This window comes from Bremia lactucae, linkage group LG12, assembly GCF_004359215.1.
Source record: "Bremia lactucae strain SF5 linkage group LG12, whole genome shotgun sequence".
Classification (NCBI taxonomy): Eukaryota; Oomycota; class Peronosporomycetes; order Peronosporales; family Peronosporaceae; genus Bremia; species Bremia lactucae.
The window spans coordinates 2,540,959-2,557,549 of NC_090621.1; the positions used below are offsets into that span (position 1 = coordinate 2,540,959).

The window sequence follows — 16,591 nt, forward strand, 5'->3', positions numbered from 1 at the left end:
ACTCTGGTTAAGTGTCGTCACGGGAGCGGTAATCCGTCTCCTCGTGCGCACTTACCAAGTAGGAAGTAGTTTTCAGACTGATTTATATTTAATAGAATTAAATACAAATACCTATTTTTACCAATTAAAATGATATCTCTATAGATATCATTTAATATGTATTGCGAGCGTATCTTTATAGATACCTCGCGTAACTGATGACGCTAGCCGTCATCATGGATGACGCTGGGCGTCATCCCTCCTAATGTGAATGCACCCATGTGCATCACATCCACAAGGGTTGGTCACAAATGTGCACCATACCCGAGTGTTGGGTCTAATTATAGTAATTGACCATCCCGTTAAGTACACCAAGTGTACTTAACGGGGACTGTCTAACATAGGGGCAACTTTAGCCCGTTACAAAGGTAGCTGTTTTTGAAGTCCCCGGATACAACGAGAATTTAAAATTAAAGTGGTACATTTTTCGCGAATTACAAAAAGAGTTGCAACTGAAAGATATTGACCGACGTCTCGTTTTCACTTCGCCAATTTAAGAGATAGCTCGATTCCTTTCCCGCACCCAGTCTTCATCGAAAGTTTCCGTGAACAATTTTGTTTTCATTTCACGACCATTTCAATACAATAATGGTCATGCTGTTCTGCGCAATTGTTGGTGTCAAAAGCCACGCTTTTTCAGTGCGAGTAAATGTACGATACAGTCGATGTGCTCAAGAAGGCGATCAAAAACGAAACTTAACACGGTCAAGGCTCCCGCGAAAAATCTGGTGATCTCTTTGAAAAAGAAAGACAATGACCGCGGTACGTGAATAACACTAGCTAAAGTTTACAGCGGTGTTGCGAACGCCAATGGCCTAAAGAGCTTATTGTTTTTGAGTGCGAAGATACGAGCCGTTAGACTGGCTAGTGGTCATCTGGGCGAATATAGCGATAAAGAAAGAGTTGTTGGAAATTATCCATGCCACGTGCTAGTGCAATTGCCAGCGCAAGGCTCCATCTGGAAGCTACTTCATGAAAATTGTCCTGCACTTGTGATTGGAAAGAGTTCCCTTGTAACGGGGCACTGCCGCCTTGTACTGCTCCAGTACAAGTCCACTTCGCACTGCCTCAGTGCGAGTGTTGCCTCACGTCACTTCACATACACTAGTACGTGCAGATGAAGTCTTCTCTTTAAAAGACTTGCTTTAAAGAGGGTTAATTAAAAACTGTATTAATATAATTAAGTTCTTCTTGTCCATCTACTTAATACTAACTTTATTATTAACTAATACAGAACATGTATTAAAAGTCTTGTCTGTCTTTCTCTTTGCGCGCGTCCAGCACTGACTGGACCGCGGAGAAAGTAGATATAATGGTCTATATCTACCAGTGGATAAGTTTTTAGAATATTACCATGTAAAGAACTATTCTCCAAATATTATCTACGTTTTAGATAGTATATTAATTAACAACCTTTAAGTGTTAGTTTCATAAAACGATACACCCGTTACACCCCTCATGCGCATTTCACCTAACTATACTTTCGGTAGTGGTGTGGTTGCCGACGGAAAGAAGGAGATACTATTGTATCGCCGCTCGCAATCTGTCGAAGAGTGGCAATTTATTCAAACGTTTTTTTTCTAAAACGAACGCCGAGCTTTGATAGCGGGGCCACCTGGAACGTACAAATTTTGCGCAGCCTTTGCATTTGCTTGCTCTTTGGATCGAACAGACTGGGACGTTATGTGGATTCATTGTCCAACTCGCGATGTGGGTCAGTTACAATGTATTCTCTTTCGTGGAGCATCCGAGAAGTCGATCTGCAAGATCTGCCGACAGAAGAATTAGCCTCAGTATTGCAGACTTTAAAGAAAAAGGCGGTGCTATTCGTCGATGGATATACGAGAAAAAGGTAGAAACGGACATCGTATCAAACTTGCGTTCAAAAAGTGGCAATATATAAAAAGGGATCGTTATCGTTTGGTCTGTATTAGCTCAATGTTCCCTCTTGGGAAGGAATATAAATTAGACGATAGCGAAATCATTACAGCTACTCCAGATGCATTTCCTTTGAAGACCACCGCAAGTCTTCCCGAACAAGCGCCACTGTCCGTAGTATGGGACGAGATGCTCTTTCGGCTCAAATCATGGACGTTAAAGGCAATGGAGTTTGTTGATTTTTTTAAACACATTAAGAGTAGCGTCACGGACCCACTAGGACCGATTCGACGGGAAAATCGTAATCAATTGTTGAAAGACAAATATTTCGTTGCAATGGGATCTGCACGATATATGTTTAAGCTAAGTGGACGCGATGCAGCGATTGAGTTGGAAAAAACTATTAATGCTGTAGATGATTTCCGAGGGTACGTTAATCACACGCATTTAATTCCGCGAGAGGGACCCGTGACTCGACTTTTCTCCCGGTATCAAACTGACTTTAGCGCACCCGATTGTCTTTTGAGCAACCATGTGGGAAAAATACTGGCAAGACTACTTGGCCCTGACTTTGTTAAAAGAAAATTAGATCACTCTTATATTCCAATCGTCAATAGATTTGAAAAAGCAAGGAATTTCGTGAGAGGAATGAATTATATCAAACTGAAACATCTTGAAAAGCTTGAAAACCAAAGCGGTAGTCAAACGGTATTGCCATATAAATTCTAGTGGACCACCTTGTTTAGGCTTGCGCCTAATTAATACGAGCAATTATTATTAAAGTACACAATTTAAACAATGTCCAAATTTTTTTACAAGTAAACTTTATTGTAAACTCTTTTATTATGTCGAATACATCCTTCGGAGGGTTCCGAGAATTGACACGACGGTTCCGAGACTGCTTCCATCGTAATAAATCACCTCCTTGTACATCTTTTTAAACCTCTCAAGCTTTTGACTCTTAGCATGAACAATACTTCCACCCTGTTGTGCTTGTTTGATCGAACAAAGTCGAATAAGGTCGTGCAATACAGTCTGGACTTTGGCCACAATAGTATGCCCTAATGGACCCAATTCTTCCTTTTCAAGTCGCGACTCGTTCACGAGTTGAAAATGAAATGCTTCGTACGTGTTCAATAGAATCAATAAAGCATGTTCAATCCCTTCCAGTCGTTGACTTAAAAGATGAAGTTCCGCAAGTTCTTGATGAATCAATACAAATATTTTTCCAATCTCCATGACGCCAAAATATTTCAAAGCTTTTTCATAATGCCGTCTTGCAATTTCCATGTAATTCGTTAGAGTGCAAGAAGTGCCATGCGACTTGCCACCACTCCTGTTCTCTCGTTCCACTTGTAATGTGGTAGCAATCATGCGACGATAGAAAAAAGCAATTTGGTAATGGGTTGAGGCAAGTTGTTTCGCATCCTTTAATTCCGTGTACAAGGATAAAGCCGAATGAAACAACGAAAGCGCTTGCGTTTCTCGTGATTTTAATGGAGAAGAACGGTTTCGATCAAGCTCTTCGAAATACAACGTTGCCACGTCCACGGCCCATACGAGATATGTTAATGCTAATTCGCCCTTGACTTTTTCATGTAAATCCACATCGGCTTTGCTTTGTTTTAGCAACTCGGCTGCTTCACTGCAGAGTTGAACGGCCAATTGATAATGCTCTTCTCGAGAAGGCACCGATTTTCCTTGTGCAAAGATCTTGTGGAGATGCGCAAGATTGGCGCGAAGTAGTGCGACATTCACGCTATCTAAAGAGCTCCATGAATTGTTACAATAACCTTTTATCAATGTACTGACAATATAAAGTCGAGGTACCTTCAATATCACTAAAGATCTTGCAACCACGCTTAAACCACTTGAAAGCTTCTTTATACTCTTGTTTGGCCGCGAGGAAATACTTGCCGAGCTCATTGCTTGCATTCCCAAGCTTCTTCATCATAAAACTATGCAAAAGACCAATACATTGTAATCAACTCAATCAACTTGACCATATAAAAAAACATGCTTTTCGTTTCTATCAACAACGTACAAATACAATTCCGAATTTACCATCGGGGACAGTGCTCTCAAGTACGCAAAGAAAGCCAAAAGAATCATCGTTTCTTCGACATCCAACGGTCTTTGACTCTCACAACTCATTGCATTCTTTTGTACCAATTTCAAGAACTCACTGTAACCATTCGACAAAGAAACCAATTCTTCGCGCTTTCCTCCCGAGATAATATCATACAACGCTACTAACTCTTGCAATACCTTACCAGGTCGTTGAGCCGCCATATCACCAATCAAGCCAAGCAACGAGCATCGAAGCTCTGCTTTCGAGGAGCACATGAATAGCTTCTCACGTGAAAGATTACCGTGTCCAATGCCTTCAAAATCCAACTTTTCAAGCAAAGTCTCGACTTTTGCGTCACACGCGCGTGATGTCCATTCAAGCGGCGGAATACTCTCTGGAATGGAGCTAAAGCTAAGAAATTGACTTGCTTCGACCAACGTTTCCACCGCTTTGGACCACTTTTGACTTCCTGCATGAATTTGACTCAATTCAAGACACGTCGAGCTAAATTTGAGCTCCAAACGATGTAATTCTTCCGTTAAAAAACTCGCCATGTCATCCCTTTCATTCTCAGGAGCAAGCTCCATCTCTTTTTCCAAAGATAAAGCATCCAATCGATCCGTATGATGTCTCAATGCGACGCTATTCTCGTCACGAATGCACTCTTTCAACAATTGTATACTGGCAAGCAGATAGTCTTTGGCTTTTTCAAGAAAACGCATGGCTTTCATCGAGTCGGCAGTGGTCGAATATCGTGCTTCAAGCGAAAGTAATTGACTGCATTCTCGTAAATATGTGTCGGCCAATTGTTCACTAACCGACGAACAAATGGAACGATGCGCAATTCCCCCTTTTTCCGCCGCAATTTCATTTAATAAAGTCATGCACGTGCTTAATAATTCGCGCTGTCGTTGTTGGAGTTGGTGCTGCAATTGGGGCGTTCCTGCTGCTAATGAACTGAGTAATCGCGATGCACGGGCGGCGAATCGATAGCATAGCATCGCCATCATGTATTTCCACTTTAATTGATTTCCTTGCGAAAGAACGTCGACGTCGTAAAGACGCAAGGAGTTTTCACCTTCGTTTCGATGCAACCAGTACGTTCCATTCTCGCGTGAACAGTTTTCTTGCAAGAATTTGAGCAGCATCGAGGCATTCATACTCACGTCGTGGACATCAAACAAAGGACGACCAGTACCCGACATGTACGGAATCTGTCGCGTTTCAACGAGTTTATAGCCACGAACGACGCCCTTGGAGTGCATGCAAAGTGCCAGTTCGGGAATGTTTGCAATGACATTGTCCAAGTAATAATCAAGCACAGTGCATACAGAAAGCTCTTTGTCCATATCGTGCAGCTTTAACGAAACAGCAGGGTGTTCGTGGTTTTCAAATAAAAGCACTTGACTACCGAGAATCTACATAAAACACACAACACGCAGTAATGAGAAAGAAAAGAAAAAGCTGGACATAGAAGCATTCGAGTCTATACACACCATTTTCAGATCATTAAATTTCCACTTTAAGATACGCTGGAAAGTCTGTGACTCGCTTCGAAAGGCCGAGGCGTATTGAGGTGACGTAAACCAATTCGTTTTGGTCGATATATTTGGAGGTGTGACTCGATCTTGAGTCCTTGTAGAGCTTTCTTGATTTTTTTTCAATGCTGTCGTCACGACTTCCCTTTCTACCGTCAAAACCGTCGGTACAATCTCCTTCCGTTCGTCTTGGTTGATTCCTACCAATAGCTTGCCACCCTCGTTTCGTGCCTTACTTCTTTTTTCGCGCTTTTCATTTTTCGATTTTTTAATTGTTTTGTGGTGTTTTTTTAATGTTTGTTTCGTTTCCAAATTTTCTAATTTTTGTCCCTCCGATGCTGAAATTTGCGACACGGTGCTTTCATAAATAAACTTTTCATACAATAATTGTTGGGTCCTTTTTTCCGATTCGGGAGGTAATTGTAACATTTCTTGGGGAAGATTCTCAAATCCCACGGGGATGTCACTCTCGTGAAGTTCTCCATCCACGATAAGTGTTTTACCAACGCGATGGACCGCTAAAGAAACCCTCGAGTGCGAATACGGCAGTTTAAAGAGTCGTTTAATATTCTCTGCAGGTCCTAAGAAGTCGACATTTTGCTCTTCGGAAGCTGAAGCGAGCTCGACGCGATCGCCTCGGAGTTTAACGGAAAGCTGTGGCTCTTCTTGTTGTGTGGAATCTCCAAGCCGCATGGCAGTTCTAAATTCTTGCGAGATTTGCGATGTGTTGTCGTGTTCAATAATACCACGAAACCCCGACGCCAATTGGTGCGTAGATGTTTGATGTCTCGGACTATTGGATCCATTGGAAGACGAATCACGCGAGTGAAACGAACTCGTTCTAGAGCGTGAATAAGGCAGTGTTGTTTGATTTAAATTCGTGTCAAGCTGAAGCTTTTGAAATGGTACAAGGGCAGATGAAGTGCATGACAGCTCCGAGTGAGGGTCACGGGGATCGCTGCTCTCCCATAGCACCAGCGGGAAGTCTAACGCGTTGTCAGGGACGGGAAGGGTAATACTGGCATCTTCTTTCCACAGTAGTATGCTATTAGAGCCCACGGGGCTGCGCGCAGGCGACGCTGGTAACGAGAAGGACGCTACCGCGGGCTGATCCTCGACGACTTGCATTGGAGTTTGTATCGATGCCGCTTCGCACTTAATGTGCTGGTATTTCATTGTTTATGATGTCTCGGTTGGAATATTCTAAGAAACAGGCATTCATTTCTAGAGGAGAAGCATTGTGACAGGAGATTTTTTTTAAAACGTACCTTGATCCATTTTTCTTGCTGCATTTGTCTAAATGAACCATTTTGCATCTAGCCTAGCAATCACTATTAACAATAAGTTATCCTATACTCAAAGCAATATGCAATCTGCAAACATTGTACATCGTACGAAGCGTTATCGTGAGCTGTGGATATTTTGCGCGGTGATTCTGAGATGATATGTATTGAGGGTCCGACTTCGTTATATGCATTCCGCTTGCATTTCGGAATTTGTGTTTTCCTTTTGAATCGATGTATGCCTAGCTTTTAGGATCTCTATGTGTTGTGTGGTGGGTAGAGCTGGATAGAGGGCTCGTTGATAAATGAACGGTCTTGTAGTTGTGACAACATGGATACCTATTGGCGTAGCATAATCAAACTGAAGGTCTGGTATCACAGGTTAAAGTCAAACAAATTGCCCAGATGCCGCAATCCTGTGTCAATGCACACAGGTGGTTGGGAATCGAATTAATTGGTTGTACGTAGACACCACGAAAAAAGGGATTATACTAATCAATTGGGGAATACGTGTGGGACGGATGAATCTAAAGCATTCGCAACTCATTTAAACTTTTTTTCTTGTATTTACCACATTGCTACATTCATAAAACTATGACTTTTAAGAAACATTTATGCTTTCAACAGCTTCAATAATGGTCAAATCAACAGTGAGACTGCCGAGCCTGTCACCATCCTACTCAAAATGCTTACGACTCCATCGATGTCGACGTCACTTTTTCGTTCGTCTCTTTGTCCTGTTCCAGCCTTTGCTGTTCGTTGGTCTGTTGGTCTTTGATCGTCTTCTTCTGCGCTTCGCCAAACGGTGTCTGCTGCCACAGCGCCTCAAACTCATCAGGTGTGCCGCTCGAGCACAGCGCCTCATGCTGCCCTTTGTCATCGGGAGTCATACGACTCCACGTCGTGCGTAGCTTCTTTCCTTCAACTTGGCGCTCATGGACAGCTTTCAGACGACCTGTCGAATCTTCATAGCGGCGACGCATGCTCGTCACGCGTCGGCCATTATTGTCCACAATAGACGAATTACTGAAAGTGTACGAAGAGAAGGCGCGGCGACGTTGATTGTCGTTTTCAAGACTTTGGCTTCCCAACTGATTCTGCTGATTTGGATTTGAGGTACTTGGTTTGTCCTTGTTGGACTGGTTCGAATCGTTCGTCGTGGCCTTCTTGTCGTTAAGCTGCACGGATTCCTCGCGGTGCTGCGTCGCGGGTTGCTGCTCACGTGCCAGCACAGGCAGATCTTTGAAGAAATCGTCATCTTCCATTGCGCTGGGTGCAGCCAGCATCTCGCTATTCATGTCGAAAGGGAAGCGCGAATGACTCATAAGTCCGTACATGTGCTCCAGGTCCATCATGGACTGCTCCAGTGAGGACATTGGGTACCAGAAGCGTGGGCGGACGAGATCCCACGTGTTAAACATAGTGGCTCGATTGTCTTCGAAGGTTTGAAAGTGTTTTGTTTGTTCGGTTGCAATTTTGAAAATGAATTGAGTTGGGCTGGGCTGGGCTGGCAGTTTTTCTTGGTCGCAATAGGAGTTTTTTTCTAGAAGTTTGTCGAATGGAAAGTTTCGTGCAGCGAAATCGGGACATTTCGAAACGAAAACTTGAGTGAGTCATTTCGAGATCTTGATATTTATATTTGAACCTTTTCTGCAGCAAGATTCATTATCGAAAAATCAGGAAGCCAAAATTACAGTCGACTTCAAATTAGCCTTCCAGAAACAAATGACCGCTGTAGTCAATCTAAGATTTATTTATTAATAACCCATTCAGTGACGGCAGCCAGATCCTGTATTATAAATTCAGCAAGGTAAAATTACTCTTGACTACATATTGTTGACCTTCCAGAAACAAATGGCTTCGAAGAATGGCGGCAATTTATCATGTCGCAGACACGTATTGTATAATATAAAAATATTTTTTTTTATAAATGTCACTTGGAAATATCTCCGAATGTGATCCCAGTTTCTTGCTGCATTTTATTGCCTTCTAGAATCAAAAGATTAGCGGCATTTTAACATGTCGCAGAAACGTTTCGTTGTATTTAACAAATAAAAGAGGTATTAGTTTCAAGCGCAAAATATACCTTTTGCATTCAATGACGTCTGAATTCCTTTAATTAATAATCTAGCTCGTCGACATCACCAAGCTTTATGTCTCTTGGTCATGATCACGCATCATTTAGTTTCGCCGTATTGGTACTCGGAATTTTTTATCACGTATTGGTAATATTAATAGGTACGTTTAACAAGAAATGATTCAGCAAGACGACTGAAACTTTTTTAACTTTATAAATAAAAAACATTTTTTTTCTGCGACATGTTACAATTTCGCTTTTCTTTCGGGGCCGTTTGCTTCTTTCTGGAAGGCCAATATGTAGTCGAGCGTAATTTTTCTTATCTGATTTCTTGGTGAAGGATCTGGCTAGCGTTAGAAAAAGATTCATAATTCCTTATGTGCTTTCTAGAAACGGCCTGATAGGAATTGTACTAGTAATGGGTTAATAAGAGTGAGTAGGTGCCACATGCTATCTACTCAAGTAAGGAGAAAAAAGGCTACCGTTTTAGCAAAGAATCGATAATATTTATTTTGTGACCGAGATCCTGGAAGCTATGGAATTCATCAATTCAACGGGATGCCAATTCAAAATGTAAGCGCAAACTATTTTGTTCCTTCAAAGGACGTCTGATCCTTCTCATTCAATAGTAGAAAGTTCGACATCACCATCATTATGTCCCCAGGTCATGACTACGCTTCGAGTAATGTCGACTTATTGCGTTTGCTTTGAAATTTTTATCGTAAATGCTAACGTTAATTGCAAGGCTAGAAACATTACAGTTCATCAAGAAGTGCAATGAAATGGAGCAATAGCGATTCGAATTGCTGAATTCGTTGATAGCGAAAGATTTCCGGTGAGACTGATACCTTTTTTATTTGTTGAATACTACGATACATTTCTGCGACATATTATTAAATGCCGCTTATCTTTTGATTCTATTACATTCGGAGATCTTTCCAATTGACGTTTTATTTACTTTTCACATTTTATATAGTACAATACATGTCTGCGACATGATAAATTGCCGCCATTCCTCGAAACCATTTGTTTCTGGAAGGCAATATGTAATCAAGAGTAATTTTGCCTTACTCAATTTATAATACTGGATCTGGCTGCCGTCAGTGAATGGGTTCACCCTTTTATATATAAATCTCAGAATGATTACAAGAGCCTTCTGCTTCTGGAAGGCCAATTTGTTGTCGACTGTAATTTTGCCAAATTGATTCTTCGATAAAGAATCTTGCTGGCGTCAGTGACAGGGTTCAAATATAGATATCAAGATCTCGAAATGACTACACTCAAGTTTTCGTTTCGAAATGTTCTCAATTTCGCTGCACGAAATCCTCCATTCGACAAACTTCTAGAAAAAAACTCCTATTGCGACCAAGAAAAAAAAATGCCAGCCCAGCCCAGCCCAACTCAATTCATTTTCAAAATTGCAACCAAACAAACAAAACACTTTCAAACCTTTTAAACAATCAAGCCACTATGTTTAACACGTGGGATCTCGTCCGACCACGCTTCTGGTACCCAATGTCCTCACTGGAGCAGTCCATGATGGACCTGGAGCACATGTACGGACTTATGAGTCACTCGCGCTTCCCTTTCGACATGAATAGCGAGATGCTGGCTGCACCCAGCGCAATGGAAGATGACGATTTCTTCAAAGATCTGCCTGTGCTGGCACGTGAGCAGCAACCCGCGACGCAGCACCGCGAGGAATCCGTGCAGCTTAACGACAAGAAGGCCACGACGAACGATTCGAACCAGTCCAACAAGGGCAAACCAANATTTTGAGTTGGATGGTGACAGGCTCGGCAGTCTCACTGTTGATCTGACCATTATTGAGGCAGTGGAAAGGATACATATTTGTTGAAAGTATAAATTTTATTGAATGAATCAATCTAGTTAATGAAAGGAATATTTTTGCTTAAATGCTTCAGCAAGATTCTTTATCGAAAAATTACGATCTCTTGAATAACCTTATTTTCTGGATAGTTTTCTTTTGCTTGCTCTATCCTTTTGTTAAAGACTAAATCTGAGTTTTCATTAAATATTTCCCTTACAACTTTGCTTGCTTCAGTATTATTGCAGGAGATGGTGATTTACCTGATGAAATTGCTAATAGCTATGTTGGCAATAAAGGCAGTTGTTTTATAGCATCTGTTGATAAAGACTGTAAATTTTTCTAGTTTTTCACGAAGTATATCGTTGTTCAACCTTTTTTAAATTTTATCTATTATTTAAGAAAAATCTAAACGGCGATTATAACCTTTTAATTTACCTTTAAATTGTTTTTTGAATTTCGTTTTTTTTGGAAATAACATAATTAAGTTTTTTTAATTTGTTTTTTTAAAAAATTGGGATTTAATCGTATTTTTAATGGCTTTAAAAAAAACCATAATTTAATACTACAAATACCGGGTAACAGCGAAAAGAGCTTCCACTTTGCCAATTGTTTTTTATTTCTTTTTCTTTCAATTAAATAGTCTGGACTTAAATTCATTACTTATTCCTAATTATACGACCTTGTTCTCTTTGCCAATCTTTTTCTTTTATAGTTTGCCTTTTATCGTGCTGCTTAACAAGGCTAAATTACAGTAGAAAGACCAACTAACTCTGCTGCCCCCGCCCCTTCCTTCGCTCTTGCCATGAACACCTCTATGACTTCTACTGCCCGTATCAAAAAGTTTGACGGGGTTAACTTTCATCTGTATTGGAAATTCAAGATGCAGATGGTGTTGGAAGAGCGGGACTTACTACAAATTGGCCTTCTAGAAGCAAAAGGCACTTGTAGTCATTTTGATATTATATATATTTAGGGGAACCCATTCACTGACGGCAGCCAGATCCAGTATTATAAATTCAGTAAGTTAACTTTACTCTCGACTACACATTGACCTTCCAGAAACAAATGATTTCAAAGAATGGCGGCAATTTATCATGTCGCAGACATGCATTGTACAATATAAGAAATGAAAAATAAATAAAACGTCAATTTGAAATAATCAAAAGATAAGCGGCATTTTAACATTTCGAAGAAATGTATCGTTAAACATAATAAATAAAAAGATATTAGTTTCCTGTGAAATAGTCAGAATTATTATTATAGTAACAAGAGACATGTGTAATCTTTTTCGAATATTGGGGAATCACCCTCAAAACCTTTTAAAAATTAATGATCGATATAGTGGATTCGGAGCCTAAAGCTCCGCCGAGAAACAGGCTACTATTGAAGCAGTGGAAAGGATAAATGTTTGTTGAAGGTATAAGTTTTGTTGAATGTAGCAATCTAATAAATGTAAGGAATATTATTGCTCGAATGCTTTGATGACATGATAATATTGGATGGGTTATTGGAACTGTCAGGAATGACGGTAAATTTCGACTGAATTTAATATAGTTTTACTAACCGATAATTTCTGTATACTCCTTAAGGTATCGCCTATCCTAAATCTAATTCTCACTAAGTATCATCTCTCCTAATTGCGCAAACCTTTTTACTTATTTTTATTGTAACGCATATGTAAAATTGAACTTTCGTTCGCAAACGTTTGTTGCTGGGCACGCGAGACGTGTAAGCTTATTGATGAGCGCAAAACAACTTGCTTGACAAACAATGAATTTGTTTCGGAGCTTTTCCATGCTTCTTTAAACTGAGCATCTCTGGCGTAGCCTTGTTGAAGTAGCTTACTAACTTGTGGTGACAACTCAACATACGACGCTGTCATTAAGGTGGTAACTTGCAGAGCCTCAGCCTCCTTCCTGGGCAGCGTTGGCACCGAGGGAGAACAAATAAACGTGTACCTCGTTGTTGGCAACTAGAATCGCACTTATGAAAGTGGATATTGTCCACGACAGTATCATCAGGCCGGCGCGAAAGCGCATCAGCTACGACGTTTAAAGCACCATTAATGTGGTGTATAGGAAACGTATATTGAGCGAAGGTGGTCAAGTATCGAGCCAACTTTGGCGAGACTTTCGGATGATGAAGCAGCCAAGAGCAGGCGCTATTGCTCGTGAAAATCTCAAACTGATGGCCATTAAGGTAATGACGTCATTTGTCTAACCCTGCTTTGATTGCAAAGAGCTCCTTTTCATGAGCAGGCCAATAAATCTTATGGACTCCAAGCTTCTTTGAATAGAGGCTACTGGATGGTCATGTCCATTGGGAAATTGCGATAAAACACCTCCCACGCACGACCCTGATGCATCCGTAGTGAGAACAAACGGGCGTGAAAAGCTGGGCGAAATTAGCACAGGTGCGACTTGTAAGGCAGACTTCAGCCTTACGAAGGATCCTCTTGTTCTGCATTCCAGACCCATGGAGAATCTTTCTTAACGAGATGGCTCAATAGCTAAACTATGTGCGCAAAGTGATGAATAAAGTGGCGATAATAACCAGCAAGACCAAGAAAATTTGTAATTCCTTTACAGAGGTAGGTGGTGGACACTTAGCGATTGCTTCCGTCTTCGTATTATCAACGGATAATCATTTGCCAGAAGCAGTGTGCCCCAAAAAACTGACCTCTTGACGCGCAAATTCGCACTTGCCGATGCACGATGCGAGCGAATAGAGTTTCCTTGCGTAATGCGTCGAACACGATAGCAAGATGTCCAAGATGCTCGTCATAAGAGACGGAAAAGATGCATATATCATCCAAATATACCACAACGAATGGGAACTTATTAGAAGGAACACGCATCAAGCGCGATTAAATGCCAGGTATTCCAGCAAGGCCAATCGAAGCAACGCACCACTGATACGTATCACTTGATGTACGAAACGTAGTGTACTTTTTGCTATCCGAATGGATACGCATCTGATGGTACCCTTGCGCTAAGTCAATGACTGTGAAATAGCTCATACCTTGCATCTTATCGAATAAATCATCGGTTCGGGGCAAAGGTATTTTAGGGACGACTGACTTTGAGTTGACGTAACGAAAGTCAATCACCCAACGGAGCAAAATGTTCGCGTTTCCGGATCGAATCCATTCCGAACGAGATACACTCGTACCGGTTGTTGGGTCCGTTTTAGGAATGCCAAAGATGTTTGATACCCAAGGCGAGTCTGAAAGCTCGATCCATCTGCGTGGAAGATTCTCATCGACGACATTCTGTAAAGACTTTTGTTCAACTTGTAAAAGTTGAAACGGCGGACGATTACTCGGTTGCGCACCGGGTTGCATATTGATTTCAAACTCAACCGACCGATGAGGAGGCAATAAACTCAGTAAATTTTTCAAAAAAACATCTTTATAGGACTCGAGTAAAGCCTTTAACCGTTGTTCCCGAGGTTATGTAAATTCCGACTCTGTATAAATTTTGACACGATAGACTTCTTCGTATTATGATGTCTTCAATTTCCTTGAAAAGTCGGCAGAGGAAATAATGACCGGTTCAAAAACCTCATCCTGTGGTATGTCACACTATTGAACGAAACTTGATGAGACCGCCAATTTATGATTGGCTCGTGCGCAGTAAACCAAGGCCTACCCAGAATTACAACATGGAAATTGCTCATTGGCCACTCAATGACCGGAACGTCAGAAAAAATGATTTCCGTCAAAGTAGATATTTGCAACTCCTTTTTTCACCTATTTTTTGGTTGTATCGGTGCCGTCGAAACGAGTGACTTGAGTTGCCACTTCAGACGTGACGCGTTGCAGCAACCCCGGCTTCACCGCATTGCATGTGGCGCCAGAATTCAGCATTATGTTAGCAGCACGATCGTCAAGATGACCCTATTGACGATCTATCTTTTCCCATGACGGAAGCAAAGTCACCTTCACTTAGTGTGGTGATAGCTTTATTTGACACAGTCGCGATGATTTCTTCTTCAAATGACTCACTCACGAAATAGTTGACATTTGCACGATCGCGACGATATCCGTTGCGGCGACTATTTTGCTGGTTCCTTCGCTTGCGACACTGCTGAATTGTGTGGCCCAGTTTTATGCAGTATGCACACTTTGATTATTTGGATGCCTGTTATGGACGCGAGAAGACCAATGAAATGGTCGAGCATTGTCGATTTCCATCAGCTCTGGCTCATTGTTTAACTCTCTGGCCACATTTGGTGAACCAGGACGAGGGGTTGTAGCGGTATAGTGATTTTAACCAACCGAATGTGCGCGTTCAAAGTCGAGCGCCACAGTAATAGCCTCCGACAGTGTGTTTTCCCCGTCGGTATTGAACTTTCTTGCGTTCTTGTTTTTAATTCTCGTTGAAAATAGATAATTTGGTCTATTTCAGTCATGTCCCCAACTTGCGAAATAATGTGCCAAAATTTCGCAATGTAGTCCATTAAGCCTTTGCAATTGGCTTGTCCCAGCCTATGCAGGTCGTTTGAAAGACGTTGTTGTCGATCCGCAGAACGAGTTCCTCTTTACACTGCTAGAAAAACTCATCGACTGGGTGAATTTTTGATGATTGAGCAAGAACCATTGTGCTGCTAATCCTCACAATGAACTTCCAAGTACGGCAAATACTTGAGGAGCCATTGCGTCCTATTTCCACTTCGTACCGCGCGCAATAAAATATTGCTGTACTTGCGCGTACTATAGTCGAACCGACTCTTCGCTTCTTCAGCTATACGTTGGTATTCTTAGCCCGTCCACCTTAAGCCCACCTTTCTTTTGGGAATTAGCCAATGATTTTATTAACTCTTGGTGTTGCTGTAGCATTTGCATCATTTGCTGTTTTAGCTCGGCGTTTGAGGGTTGCCCATATTGGAAGAAGGATATGTTCGGAACTTTTAAAAGACTTGGTTGCTTAGTTTATTTAAGAGTCTTAAGTTAAACCAAAGATCCTTTAAGATGGTGCGCTGAGCTTCTTCCAAAAACGCGTCTACTTCGTGTAGCGGAGCTGGTAAGGTGGACCCTTGCTTGGGCAGATAGGTTTTCTCCTTGGTTAGTTGCTTTACTAAGATCTTTGCAATGCCCCGGGTCTTTTGCAAAGACGCAAGCAGATCGTTCGCAGTCTTTGCAGACTTCTCACCGTACTCAAAGAGGAAAGCCTTGCTGCAGTCGAATGGAATCTGAGTATTAGCCGTTCTCTTCTTGCTTATAGAACTCAACGACTTACTTTAGCCCTTAGGCGTAATGCGCTTGAGATTCAACCTTGTCACAGATGGATTAACTGTTTCACCGAGTTTAGCCAGACGCAACCTCACACAGACTAAGCGACTGTATCTGCTAGGTAGACGCTTAGATTTACAGTGGATACTGAAAGCCACACACTCAAAATTGTGCTTCGAAAGGAATGGAGCAGTTGACACCGAGCGGAAATTTCCACGCTACAAGCTGGCTGTGAGCGGAATCTCTCACGTTACAAGCAGTACCGGGCAATCCAACCGCAGGGCAGTCCAGCGCGAACGGCGAAGAAGTGAACGAACGGCGATGAAGCGAGCGAACGGCGAAGAAGCGAGCGAATGGCGAAGAAGCGAGCGAACGGCGAAGAAGCGAGCGAACGGTGAAGAAGGATGCGAACGGCGAAGAAGCGAGTGGACGGCGGAGAAGCAAGGGAAGACCAACAAGTGATATCACTTGTTAGGAATGAGGGTAAATTACGACTGCATTAAAATTTAGTCTTACTAACCGATACTTTGGTATACTCCTAAGGGTATCGCCTATCCTGAATCTAATTCTACTAAGTATCATCTCTCCTAATTGCGCAAACCTTTTTACTTGTTTTTATTATGGCGCATATGTATAATTGA

At 41.6% G+C, this 16,591-nt stretch overlaps 4 protein-coding genes across 4 annotated transcripts; 2 read left to right on the plus strand and 2 right to left on the minus strand.

Moving 5' to 3' along the window:
- Positions 1 to 1,977: 1,977 nt before the first annotated feature.
- Positions 1,978 to 2,646, plus strand: CCR75_002003 (uncharacterized protein; the record flags this gene model as incomplete). Its single annotated transcript, XM_067960103.1, has 1 exon — positions 1,978 to 2,646. The coding sequence occupies one exon, from the start codon at positions 1,978 to 1,980 to the stop codon at positions 2,644 to 2,646; it is 669 nt and encodes a 222-aa protein (XP_067820860.1).
- Positions 2,647 to 2,709: 63 nt separating this feature from the next.
- CCR75_002004 (uncharacterized protein) lies at positions 2,710 to 6,702 on the minus strand (the record flags this gene model as incomplete). The annotated part of the gene is made up of 4 exons (XM_067960104.1): positions 2,710 to 3,680; positions 3,748 to 3,862; positions 3,982 to 5,406; positions 5,485 to 6,702. 4 exons carry the CDS (start codon positions 6,700 to 6,702, stop codon positions 2,761 to 2,763), a joined length of 3,678 nt encoding a protein of 1,225 aa, XP_067820856.1. The 3' UTR covers positions 2,710 to 2,760.
- Positions 6,703 to 7,498: 796 nt separating this feature from the next.
- Positions 7,499 to 8,230, minus strand: CCR75_002005 (uncharacterized protein; the record flags this gene model as incomplete). The annotated part of the gene is made up of 1 exon (XM_067960105.1): positions 7,499 to 8,230. One exon carries the CDS (start codon positions 8,228 to 8,230, stop codon positions 7,499 to 7,501), a length of 732 nt encoding a protein of 243 aa, XP_067820855.1.
- Positions 8,231 to 10,356: 2,126 nt separating this feature from the next.
- CCR75_002006 (uncharacterized protein) lies at positions 10,357 to 10,665 on the plus strand (the record flags this gene model as incomplete). The annotated part of the gene is made up of 1 exon (XM_067960106.1): positions 10,357 to 10,665. One exon carries the CDS (start codon positions 10,357 to 10,359, stop codon positions 10,663 to 10,665), a length of 309 nt encoding a protein of 102 aa, XP_067820857.1.
- Positions 10,666 to 16,591: the final 5,926 nt, after the last annotated feature.